The sequence below is a fragment of the Mugil cephalus genome, chromosome 9 (assembly GCF_022458985.1).
Source record: "Mugil cephalus isolate CIBA_MC_2020 chromosome 9, CIBA_Mcephalus_1.1, whole genome shotgun sequence".
NCBI classification, from domain to species: Eukaryota; Metazoa; Chordata; class Actinopteri; order Mugiliformes; family Mugilidae; genus Mugil; species Mugil cephalus.
In genome coordinates, this window is record NC_061778.1 from 3803434 (window position 1) to 3815905 (window position 12472).

The 12472-nt window shown below is 45.0% G+C and overlaps 2 protein-coding genes across 2 annotated transcripts; both read left to right on the top strand.

Annotated features, from left to right (window-relative positions):
• The first annotated feature begins 3143 nt into the window (after positions 1 to 3143).
• On the top strand, positions 3144 to 9067 carry LOC125014110 (claudin-4-like). The gene is made up of 2 exons (XM_047595158.1): positions 3144 to 3764; positions 8054 to 9067. The coding sequence occupies exons 1-2, from the start codon at positions 3274 to 3276 to the stop codon at positions 8715 to 8717; spliced, it is 1155 nt and encodes a 384-aa protein (XP_047451114.1). The 5' UTR covers positions 3144 to 3273; the 3' UTR covers positions 8718 to 9067.
• Positions 9068 to 10450: 1383 nt separating this feature from the next.
• Positions 10451 to 11857, top strand: LOC125014177 (claudin-3-like). The gene has a single exon (XM_047595243.1). The coding sequence runs from the start codon at positions 10619 to 10621 to the stop codon at positions 11264 to 11266; it is 648 nt and encodes a 215-aa protein (XP_047451199.1). The 5' UTR covers positions 10451 to 10618; the 3' UTR covers positions 11267 to 11857.
• Positions 11858 to 12472: the final 615 nt, after the last annotated feature.

The window sequence follows — 12472 nt, forward strand, 5'->3', positions numbered from 1 at the left end:
AGCAAACCAGTAACTAAAAGTTGAGTCACTCTCAAACGTATCTTTATTTTATTTTTTGTTTCACTTTGACTCTATTCATATTGAATGTAAGAAGAGTTAGTTGAACATCTTCTAATGAAGTCCCGCCCGAGGCTTATCAGACCTCAGCCTGTGTTTGAGCGGCCTCCTACTACCTCAACTCCTTTACTTTCAACCAGAACCAGCTGCTTATTGCTGCTGAGGTCTGTGAAGGTTCTCATTCATCCAGGTCATGGTTTATATCCAAAAGGAGTTTTGTTTCGTTTTTTTAAAAAAAGGCAACTGAAACCTGCATGGATTTGAGAAGACGTTTCATCCAAGTAGCTTCTTCAGTTCTAAGAAACTGGTGCAGGAGTTGAGATTTCAAAAACCATCAGAAAGTTGCTTTCTACAGACACAAGTCATCAGTTTCCAGTTTCTGATTTAAACCTCAACTTCCCACCAGCCTGAACTCTACCACGTGTTTTTAATGGCCTTAAAGGTTATTACACTTCCCTGTTTACAAGAACCAAACCAGCAGATTGGTTTCTAATATTCAGCATGTTTGTGGGTTTGTGTTTTTTGCACAATAATCTGCCTTTTTTGTGCTGCCTATCATAGACTAATTCCCCCAATGTCTACATTCGCTGGGCCTAGCGATTAAATTACAAATGTTTTAGCATTTTTGAAATTCCATGCCCACACAGTCGCCCCCTAGTGGTGGTAAACTACCTCCTCCACCATCACCACTTCAAAAGTTTATTCAGTCTGTTGCCGTTCGCTCAGCATAAAGAGAGAGAAAGATTTAATATGGGTACAAAATATATAAGTTTCCTTACATGCAACTCATGTAATATGAGTAATATGATGAGTTTTTTACACAACCCAACACAGACAGTGTTGTTCTACATACTGCACCTTGGCACCTGTGCACTTGTTGTTCTCACGTACATTTGTATCACGTGTCTAATAATAACAAGTGTTTCCGTGGCAACAGCTGGCAGCTGGCGGGCTAATGAAAAATGCATTGCCAGCATTCATGTGTTTGAATTGCGTTTCGATATATATCTCGCTTTGAATCGCCTTCCTTCCGGGAGCATCCAGTCGTATCCAGTTATACGTGACCTCATCTGATAATCAGGGGAGTTGTGATGTTTCTCAGAATCCAGTTGTCACAGGCTGCATGACACATGTGAGTTTTATTTCTCTGAAGAGGAACTCCCTAATACTGAGTACTGCAGGTACACGGATTGCCGCAACCTGCTCATTCAAGTTTAAAAGCAGGTAAACAACGGGGGGTCGGTTTTGTTAGCTCCGAGCACTGGGCTCATTTTAAGATTTTTAGAAAAAAAGGGAAATAAATACGGAGGAAATAAGAACACAATGAAAAAAAACAAATTGCATACACAGAACAATAACACAATGAACTTAAGTGTTCAGTGTAAGAGGAACGTTTATTGTGTCATATCAAAAGCACACGATTCATACTATTAGACACAACCTAGACTCTCCGACAAGGTGTGTCCTGCAAATCCAGTCAGACACAACGTGCACATTTCTACTAGTAGTAGTAGTAGTAGTGGTGGTGGTGTCTCCCCCTGCCTGTAACAACATGAATTAAACAGTATAATCCTCAAGCTTTTGTGTTGTTCAGGGCGTTGTCAGTGCAGCTGTGTGTAGTGTCTGCTGTGATTCAGGCTGAATGGGTTTGAATTGAATCATAATACTTAATCTGAGGGAATGACGTGCTCATTTTCTTATAAATGCTCAATGCCACAGTAATGCTCCGAAAGCTTAACTTCCTCTCAGGCGTGTGTGGGAGGACGGGAGGAGAAGGTTGTGTGTACACTACAGACCAAACGTTTGGAAGAAACTTCAAGCTTCTGTTCACAATGCCTTTCTCATGTTACCAGACCGACTGAGTAAATGTCAGCGAAAGAAAAGAAGAAGGGCTTAGTTTTGGGGTCGAGAAGATTTGCAAGAGTCGCAACTTCAGTGCAAAAGTAAAAAAACAACAAAAAAACAAATCACAGTTTGCATTATTCACTTTAACTCTTTGGCTTTTGAGAGTCTGCAGACAAATATCTCTTGTGGAACGAGCGCCTCGTATAGATCAGTGAACCACGAGATTACAGGGATGCTCATCTCGACCACTCACCTCTGGCGACCTCGGTTATTAATTAGAGGAAAGCTTTTGGTGGCACAGCCCCAAAAGTCCATCAGATAAACGGGTGTATCAGGTTAGTAGAGAGTATTCACTTATTCTTTGATCAGTGTGACCATAGAGAGCTGTTTTCTGAATGTTAAATAAAGACCATTCTTGTCTGTTTGTGCTTCAATGTTTCCAGTTTTTGGTATAAAACATAAAATGAGCCTCCACTTGTATTTTTTTTTTTTAAGATGAGGAAAAAAAGCGCCATCTTTCCTTTGAGGCAGCCTCAGAAAAAAAAAAAAAGTCATCAGATACAAAGGGGGTATTTGAGAGGATTAGTTACACAACACCTACCATTAAGTCCAAAGTATGTATTTAAGATTTAGAGTTTTTGCCGTGGTGTGCATCACGGAAACTTAAAAGAGTGTCGTCTCCTTTATGCACTCTGTTGTTCTCAGTGTGAATAAAATAATAAAATGCTGCCTCAAAGGAGAAGATTCTTACTGAGACCTGACTTCTTCCCAGACGGGATTATGTGGCCGACCACCAAAAAAAAAACTAAAAACAAAGAATGTCATTGTTTTTCTGGAGCTCTCATTCAGTGCGTGATTCAGCTTTTTGTTCCACATCACAGATACATAGATTCACATGTTCACGCTAATTCAAACAAAAAAAATAACATAAAAATGTGTAAGAAATGTTGAGGCAACAGCCTCTAAATGTTGAATATAAATGAGAGTTTTCGTTCAGTTTGGGGACAATACTTCTTTCCAATGTTATCACAGAAAAAAGGCAAGTTCAGGAGCTACATTTTTTCATTTCAGGTGTTTTCTACATAACATTAATTCCAGTTTTCTACAAATCGGTGCAGATGCATCCCCCCTGTGCAAGTCTAATTTGAAGGTAAACATGATGCCACCTTAAACTGACTCCACCTTCAGTCGTCTAAGCTGTATAAAGAATCAGTTTCTCCCTCTCTCTTTCTCTCTCCCTAAAAGTCTTAGGCAGGACTTTGAGCGACAGAGATCCGATATCGCCTTCATCTCAGGAGGGTTGAGCCTGTGGACACAGAGGGCCCTTCTATCCCACAGAGCCCGGCTCCTTCTCCATCCCCGGCTCTAACCATGTACTCCACCGGCTTGGAGATCCTCGGGATCATCCTGGCTGTGGCCGGCTGGCTGGGGGTGATGGTCACCTGCGGCCTGCCCATGTGGAGGGTGGCGGCCTACATCGGCCAGAACATCGTCATCTCCCAGGTGATCTGGGAGGGCTTGTGGATGGACTGTTCGGTGCAGAGCACGGGTCAGATGCACTGCAAGGTGCACGACTCCATGCTGGGGCTGCCGGTGGACCTGCAGGCGGCCCGCGCCTTGGTCATCGTCTCCATGGTGCTGAGCATCGCAGGCATCGGCCTGTCCGTGGCCGGCGCCAAGTGCACCAACTGCAGCCGGGACGTGAGCAGCAAACCGCGGCTCATGGTGGCCGCCGGGGTGACCTTCATGGTGGCGGGGCTGCTGCTGCTGGTGGCCGTGTCGTGGACGGCCCACGCCATCGTCCTGGGCTTCTATGACCCGATGCTGGAGGAGACGGGGAAGAGGGAGTTCGGTAACGCTCTGTATTTCGGATGGGCTTCCTCGTGCCTGCTCATTCTAGGGGGGGCCCTGCTCTGCTGCTCCTGTCCGCCCAAATCTGCTGCGGCACCGAGAGGCGGCGGCGGCGGCTCTGCGGCTTCCCGGGTGGACTACTCAGCCGTCAAACCTCTGTCAGTCAATGGATACACCAGGAGAGACTATGTATGAACGTGTGATGGCGATATGATGACCAGCGATAAATAATCTGTGGTTAGTAGATGGACTTTAAGTATGGATGAATGTTTCATGTTGAGCATCTCTTGTTTTGCTTTCAACTATGAGCTTTTAACTTGTTTAGTTTCATCTTCAGAAACTCAGCAATTTCTGACTAAAGCACGTTTTTTACCACACTGTAAATAAAGGAGAAAAACTTTTCAAGAATTGTTCCATTGTTAAGTTTTGTTCAAAGAGGAGACACGGTTTGTAACTGTGCTCTTTTCAGGCCACAAAGATCTTTGGTATGCAGAGGCAGGAACGCACGCCAGCTGTAGAGGTCAGCAGCGTCCGACCAATAAGAGCAGCGCCGGTGCATGCCAAATTTTGGTATTTTATTTCAATGCAAATGGAGGAAAAGGCACAAAGGGTTGCTTTGTTTCCAAAGAGCACCTTATGCTTCCCTGCCAGTGTAGCACCGTCCTCCATTTGCAAAGTGAAACTGAGTCAGAGATAAAAGTGTCCACCTGCGAGGGGACGTAACCTGGACTGTAACCGAGTCCGGGCCGAGCCACAAAGACCCCATTGATCTGCTGCTGTGCAAACTGTTTGCCCCCCTCCTCAGGTGGGACTCGCTCAGGAGAAACTGTGTCGAGCAGCGCGACGTGTGGAAAATGCGATTTGAAAAATAACAAACGGGTAAAATGATAATAAGGATAAACTGGATTCATGACAGAACGTTGATCATTTACAGACTGAAACCAAAAATCTCAGAAGTCATCAATCCTTAACAAACACGACGCCACCACAATATGTAGTTTGTGCATTAAATCTACAAATTAGTTCTCTTGGTTTACAAGAACTACTGAAAAATCATTTTCTTTGACCCGAGCAGCGAGGTTAATGATCCAAGGAACTGGCTTCTAAATATGCAGGAAACTCCCCCAGGTCAGACCACAGGTTCTCGCAGATTGTGTTACCGTGAAACAGTCCTCCTCCAGACAACATTACACAGCACCAACACCCCCTCCCCCCTTCAGGGGAGTTGCATCAGTGTGATTACTCTCGATATAGAGGCTGAAACATGTAGGAGTGAACAAGCATGAACGCAACGTGGAGTGACTCAGAATCTGAAAATAATCTTGTGTGTTTGCACAAATTCAGTAGCGAAGCAGCTTGTCTTTTTAAGTCTCTTCCTTCCTGGTGAACTGATGAGGGATTTTAGGGGGATTTTCTTTGTGAGACATATTCAATAAAGCTGGACATCCTGATGCAGTGACCTTCAGAATAAGGACGCTGATAAGAAAGCGCCCTTCCCCACCGATCCAGGTTCACAATAGTATCAGCTCCTCGCATGTTTGCCCATTCTCTCCGTGCGTGACTTTTCCATGAAATCACCACTAGAAGCAGGTCTACTTCCTGAGAGGAATGTCAATGTCCATGAGGCTTCCACCCCGCGTGCTTACAGGGGGTTTGTGCTGTTTGCTTTGCAGCTCCCGCATGTGGTCTCGCTCAAAAACTTCCCACAGCGACCGGGAGGCAAAGTCTGCTGAACTATTTTGGGAAAATGTGGCAGCACACACCCGAACGCCACTGCGTAATATTTAATCATCCCTTGGCTTTAAGTGTTAAACTGAGATCTGTGGACAAATGTCTGCAAAGTTCATCAGCAGTGACTGAACGGAGGCTACCTCTGTTTAAGGGCAGCGTGCTAAATAATGAGGTCATCCTTTACAGCGATGGCTTGTGAGGATGTCACTAGTTCGGGTGCCACATACCAACACAATAACCTATAAGTTATGACAACTCCAGATTTTTGCCATTTGTTTTAGTGCAAAGAAGAACAAATAAATTAGGAGAATGTTTACATACAATAAACTATCCTTTAGAAAAATTTCTTAACCAAGTTTAGTGTTGTTTGTTTGTGTTGGGTCTCATTGGCTGCGCTTCCATTCCCCATAGAAATGTGCAAAACCTAAATATCGCAATAAAAAACACCTACATTTTGAAAAACCTCTTAAATATCTAAAGCTGAAAGATATTTATGCTTCCACGAGGAAGTTTTTCATACCTCAAAGTAAAGTCTTGTGTGATGAGAACTGAAGAGAATTATGGGATATGGCGACATGAGACTTTACGATAGTTAGGCCGCTTTCACACCAGAGCTGTTGGGTTCTTTAAACGGACCAGAGTTTGCTTCATTTGCTTCGTTTGATCGGGTGTGAAAGCTCAACCGAATTCAGGTGCGAACCAAACCAGTGAACTCTGGTCCGCTTGGAAACTTGGGTCTCGGTTCACTTGGTAGTGAAGTAAACAAGTAAAAACGAGACCAAATTCAGGAAGCGACGCAATCACAGTGCGCCTTGTGTGGCGTTAACAATTGACAGCTGTTGTATTGAAGCTAAAACACAACTTGCTACTGGCTAACCTCCACTTGTATTTTGTCAAGAACCCAACTTTTGTTTGAAATGCGACAGACACACATGTAGGACCTGGTCATGTTCTGTTATTGTTTTATGCTATTTGCACATTTAAAAACAATAAAAAACTTGAGGGAAAAAAGCACTTGTTATAACGGTAACGTTACTTATCAGTTACTGGTGCACAATCCCCAAAACAGCTAACGTCATATGGTGCTCCATGTTTACCGTTTGCATTCAGCGGCACTGACTGCCGACTTTCTGTACAGCAGTAACTTCCAGGTCTGAGCGATGAAGCCCATGCGGAAGTGCAAGACACTGCAGTTCATCAAGTGGCCACCAGAGGTTCCAAAAGGGGAGCAAATCCCTGTAGACCTCCATGTTAAAAAGCCCAACTTTACAGCCTTATTAGACATGTTTACAGCCTGGTACAAGCAACAATTCTGGTCTCAATGTTTTTTTTTTCACTATTCATGACAACTGTACGAGGAGTGAAGTTTTTTCTAATTCATTCTTTCATTTTTTTATTAAGGTTTAAAATTCTGCATAATTAAGGGCGTTCCCGCTTTGAGTGACAGGTAGTAGCCTGAGCTAACAAAACCAAAGTGTGGGTGGAGTAAAGCTCATCCAACATCTGACTTCGGGCTTCATTTTCAAGGTTCAGAATCCAATGGGTGACGTCACGATGGGTTCATCCGTAGTATGTACAGTCAATTCTTTCCTTAGACGCGTTTCAGAAACTGCAGTAAGAAAACAGAACTGAACCAAATGACAAATGAATAAACTAAGTCCACGAGTCCTCTTGGTCAGAGCTCATTCGCAAAACACCTTTCAATGGAAACACGTACAAATCGAAATTTCAGAAATATTGCTTTTATTTCAGAAACGCAGCTAGTGTTGCGTTCTGTGTAATTTTCACAGTTTGCAAATTTATGCCAGATTTTACCGTGTTGGGCCACTTTTGGCCCACTGGTGGGCCGTACGTATGTTAGACACCTGTGCACTAGAGTTTGTAAATGGAATTATGATCTTCCACAAAAATTAATATGAAGTTGGTGTTTTTTTAATTTGTTTTTATCAAGTTCCTTGGAAGGATATACGTGCTCCACTTGACACTCTGAAATACACCCTTTCCCATTATCTACTCCCACTGGTTTCCCAATAACTATCCCACCTACACCGTGCCCCTCCTTTCCTGCCGCTCAGCTTCCAGTTCATGCAAACAACCATAATGTTATTCACGAGCCCTATTTTCAAACTATATTTATGACTTATTGTTGCCAAGATTCCTTTATTCTAGTCCTCCACTCACGACCACAATGGGACACTTTCAGTCATTCATCCACTGGTTTTTACCGTCTCTGTTATCCTTTAACTTCTCTAGACACGAGACATCCAGACCCTCTGTTTACTCCCCCCTCACCCAAACAGATGGGAGAGCTACCGGGGCCGTGGAGGTTGAATGATTAAGCTCAGGCCGTTCACATGCCAAGGTTGACTTTTCTTTTTTTAGGTGCTGTTCAAAATGAGGTGGGACAGTAGATCATTCGAAATCCTCACCAGCCAATAACCAAGTGACTCCTCCTTCCAGTCTAAAGAAATCCGCTGCTTATATGAACATCCAGCCCTCCGGAGCACATTCACTCTCACCACTTTTTGACCACCGAGACCGGACCGACGTCATCTGAACCCACGCGGAGCTCGGACATGCCTTCAGCGGGATTAGAGGTGCTTGGAGTGACCCTGGCCGTGGTGGGATGGGTGTCCGCCATCGTGTCTTGTGCCTTGCCCATGTGGAGAGTGTCGGCGTTCATCGGCGTGAACATCGTCACGGCCCAGGTGACCTGGGAGGGCATCTGGATGAACTGCGTGGTCCAGAGCACGGGGCAGATGCAGTGCAAGATACACGACTCCATGCTGGCTCTGAGCGCCGACCTCCAGGCCGCCCGGGCCCTCTCCATCATCTCCATTTTGGTGGGAGTCGTGGGACTCATGGTATCCATCGTGGGGGCAAAGTGCACCAACTGCGTGGACGAAGAGGCAGCTAAGGCCAGGGTGATGATAGCCGCCGGAGTGGCCTTTATCGTGGCTTCTGTGACCCAGATGATACCCGTGACCTGGTCGGCTCACACTATAATCATGGAGTTCTACAGTCCGATCATACCCGAGGCTCAGAAGAGGGAGATAGGTGCGGCTCTCTACCTGGGCTGGGCCGCAACTGCTTTCCTTCTCATCGGAGGGGCCATCCTCTGCTCCAGTTGCCCCAAGCAACCTGAGAAAAGATACGGGCCTCCGTCCAAGATGATGTACTCCCAGAGCAGGTCAATCGTCCCGAGTGGATACGACAGGAGAGACTACGTCTGAAGCCTTTTCACACGTGTTTGCCACCATGGAAAAAGACAGTTTGGAGTATTTGAACGTGTGAAACTTTGTCATCGTCGCAAGCACTGAGGCTTAAAATGATCAAATAAATAATGAAATAACTGTACAATTTGTGATTGAAATGTATAGAAAATGTGCGTTGTTTGTGTAGTGAATGTATTTTTTTTTAAAGAACACCTCACATTTGATCAGGTCTTCTGAAGAACTGTGTCGTCGCGTAGCCTCAAAACTGCATATTTGTGTTATCCGTATGCTTTGTAAATCAGTTCTTCCGGTGTGTGTTAATGTGTTTCATGTTCATTTTTAAATAAAAGCCATGTTTTTATACAGCAGTAACTCTTGTCTTCTTGTCAACTACCGTTTGATTCATTCTCAGTTCAATCTCAAGTGGCTAAACCATTTTCAAAATCTGAAAAAGATAAAAAGTTTTCAGATCGGAGACCACTAGTTGCCATATGAAATGTAAATCTTTGTGTGCATGACGAGTTGTGAAGTTTTTTTAAACTTTTCACACAAAACGAGCACACACTACAGGAGAAAAGTTTGGACGCAACAAGTTTATGTTCACAATACCTTTCTTAAAAAACAGCATGAGGGATGTATTTGCTACATGATAAGACTTAATTTTTTATATATGAACCATTTTTCTCAATTTACCCTTAGGTGTACATTAATGTTATCAGACCATTGCTGAATAAATGTCAGCGAAAGAAAAGAAGAAGGGCTTAGTTTTAGGGTCGAGAAGATTTGCAAGAGTCACAACTTCAGTGCAAAAGTAAAAAAAACAAAAACAAAGTTTTAATTATTCACTTTAACTCTTTGTCTTTTGAGTCTGCGTACAAATACCTCTTCCAAACATTAGGGCTGTAGCGTGAGCCTAGCTTAGAAGTTTTCTTCACATCAACAGGTGCATGGATGAATGATTACACACCAAGCTGTCTCTGCATCATTCACCCGACCGTCTCCCCCCACATATCTGTTGGCCCAGTGATAACAAGAGCAGGTATGCCGTCAGTTTCCCTGCAGTCAACCTCCCGAACAATGGATCCATTTCATTTCTTTCACAGCCAGACCGGGGGATGGGGGTGTTGCACTAGTTCTCGGGGGCCGGAGGGTGGAGGGTGGGCGGGGGGCATTCCTCAAAGACCTCAAAGTAATTCAAGGACATTCTGCAGACAGACAGTCTTTAAGGTCCATCAGACATAATGCTGCTGTCATAACTCCACCTCTTAGTGGTTATTAGGCAGTGAGGTGGAGAATGGAGGAAAGTGGCGTCATGCTAATCATCATAAATTATCAAAATCTCCATTATCTGAATTTATATGTGAACTGGAGCTAAGTTGGGAGGAATGTTGTATTATATTAAAAAAAAAAAATTAAATTTAAAGTTTACAGATGTGAGATTTTCACAGAAATGAGGTCAAATTGTGTTCATTCATTGACCTTTCTTGCACATGGTTCGAACATGAATCCGTTTCCAGTCATACAATGGTTCCGAATCCAACTTAAACTGGTTCTTCGCCTGTAAAAACACACTTGCGCGCCCCTTCAGCTGTAAAAGGCCTCTTTGTGGTCAGGCCCATTGTGGAGTCGGCCATGTAAGCCGATAGCGGAGAGTCTTGAGAGCGTCCAGGTCCTTCCTCCCCTTCTGGTGATGTCAGCTGCGTCTAGGACTCCTCCCCTCCACCTGATCGGCCCTTATAAAAAGGATACTGGTGGAAGCCGAGGTAACAGATCATCACACGCTCACAGATGCGAGGCCTGAAACTAATTTCACCACAAACCGGGTCTCTGCGCGACTCCTTCCAGACTGCCTCCGTCATCTAATCTCAAAAGGTGTGACATATATTCAGCGGCAGAGGAAGAGCAGAAGAGCTTCCAGTATGTCTATAGGGCTGGAGCTGATAGGCATTTCCCTGTGCATTTTGGGATGGATCATTGCCATCGTGGCGTGCGCCCTACCCATGTGGAGGGTGACGGCCTTCATCGGCAGCAACATCGTGACGGCTCAGATCATCTGGGAGGGCCTCTGGATGACCTGCGTGGTGCAGAGCACGGGGCAGATGCAGTGCAAGGTCTACGACTCCATGCTCGCCCTCTCCCAGGACCTCCAGGCGGCGCGAGCCCTCACCGTCATCTCCATCCTGCTGGCCATCCTGGCCATGCTCATCGCCATCGCCGGGGCCAAGTGCACCAACTGCATCGAGGACGAGGCGTCCAAGGCCAAGGTGATGATCATCTCCGGGGTCTTCTTCATCGTGTCGGGGGTCATGCAGCTCATTCCCGTGTCCTGGTCCGCCAACACCATAATCAGGGACTTTTACAACCCGCTGCTCACCGACGCCCAGCGGAGGGAGCTGGGGGCCGCGCTGTACATCGGGTGGGCAGCGGCCGCGCTCCTCATTCTCGGAGGCGGGCTGCTCTGCTGCTCCTGCCCGCCCCGCGAGACCAGATACAACCCCTCCCGGATGGCGTACTCAGCCCCGCGGTCTGCAGGTGGCCCGGGACTGGAGAGGAAAGACTATGTATGAACGCGACGAAAAGAAAAAGACTCAAATTTTGTCCCCACGTCGAAAGAAAAGGAAACTGCTCAGTGGAGGATGTGTTTGGTTTTGCCTTTATGTATCTCTGAATTATGATTTTTTTTTTTTTTCAGAGACAGAAGAAGCACGCAAAGGGACGCGTGTGTGTACATTCCTTGCGTGTGTGCGACTCAACGCGCTAAAACATTGTTGTCATTGTCAAATTATCACCCAGATTTTATGCAGACATAGTTTCTCAATGTTTACGGCAAAATACTGTAATATTTTTTTTCATTGCTGGCTTCGCAATAAGGCGCTGTTGTGTACAAAATGGATGAATCTGGAGGGCTGCATGTTGTAAATACTGTGGAATGAGCATCATTAATCCGCTGTAAGAGTCGAGACAGATTACGACTGTATTTAGTGCAGAGAGGAGAGGACGGGATGGGAGCCGTGTCGGGGTTTCAGTGTTTTACAATGTGCACTGAGGCAGCGTGAGAGCATCCTGGGTTCATTTAGAACTGAAGTTATGGTATTATTATATACAAACATATGTATTTCACAAGTTTTTTTTTTAAATAAACACGACAGTTTTTAAGACTTCATGTTTCATCTTATTTCCCCGCAAAGATCACGTCAACTTTCCGCGTGAGTCAGTGACAAAAATGACAGTGTTCCATCCATGACAGTGTCTCCGTAAGAGTATCCGTGAAATTCGATGCCGAGGACTATGTTACCTGCAACTGGCAATTTAACCACACACGCTCTGAACAATTAGCCACAGGATCAGTTACCGGACAGAGGCGAGAAGTGTGAGCAGGGAGGAGTGGAGTCGCTCCGGTCGGCTTATATAGGATGTTTATTTATTTATTTATTTATTTGCTTTATGATCCACTGCACTTCTCTCATCCCTGGATGTTTGGCTGTTTGGTGGCTGTTACATGTATTAATTCGTGGGGGAGTTGCTTTAAAAATGAATCTGCTTCATGTTCGAAGCCTGCTGGGATTTTCCTGGATTTATTTAACTTCCCTTCAATCATTCACTGCCTGTTTTTCTTACGTGTTGTTTCAGAGATCTGCACGCAGTTATCTACACTTCATAAAACCTCCGTGATAATTCACTTGTGGCCCGAGAGCCACGCCTCCTTCCCTTCTTTACGGTTTCGCACGCAGAAACAGCCGCCGTGAAATATTAATGAATATCTCAGAGTAAAT

Coding starts and splice junctions, on each gene's coding strand:
- LOC125014177 (XM_047595243.1), top strand. CDS start 10,619: ATGTCTATAGGGCTGGAGCTGATAGGCATTTCCCTGTGCATTTTGGGA.
- LOC125014110 (XM_047595158.1), top strand. CDS start 3,274: ATGTACTCCACCGGCTTGGAGATCCTCGGGATCATCCTGGCTGTGGCC. Junction 3,765..8,053: donor AGGGAGTTCGGTAACGCTCT/GTATTTCGGATG, acceptor ACCCACGCGGAG/CTCGGACATGCCTTCAGCGG.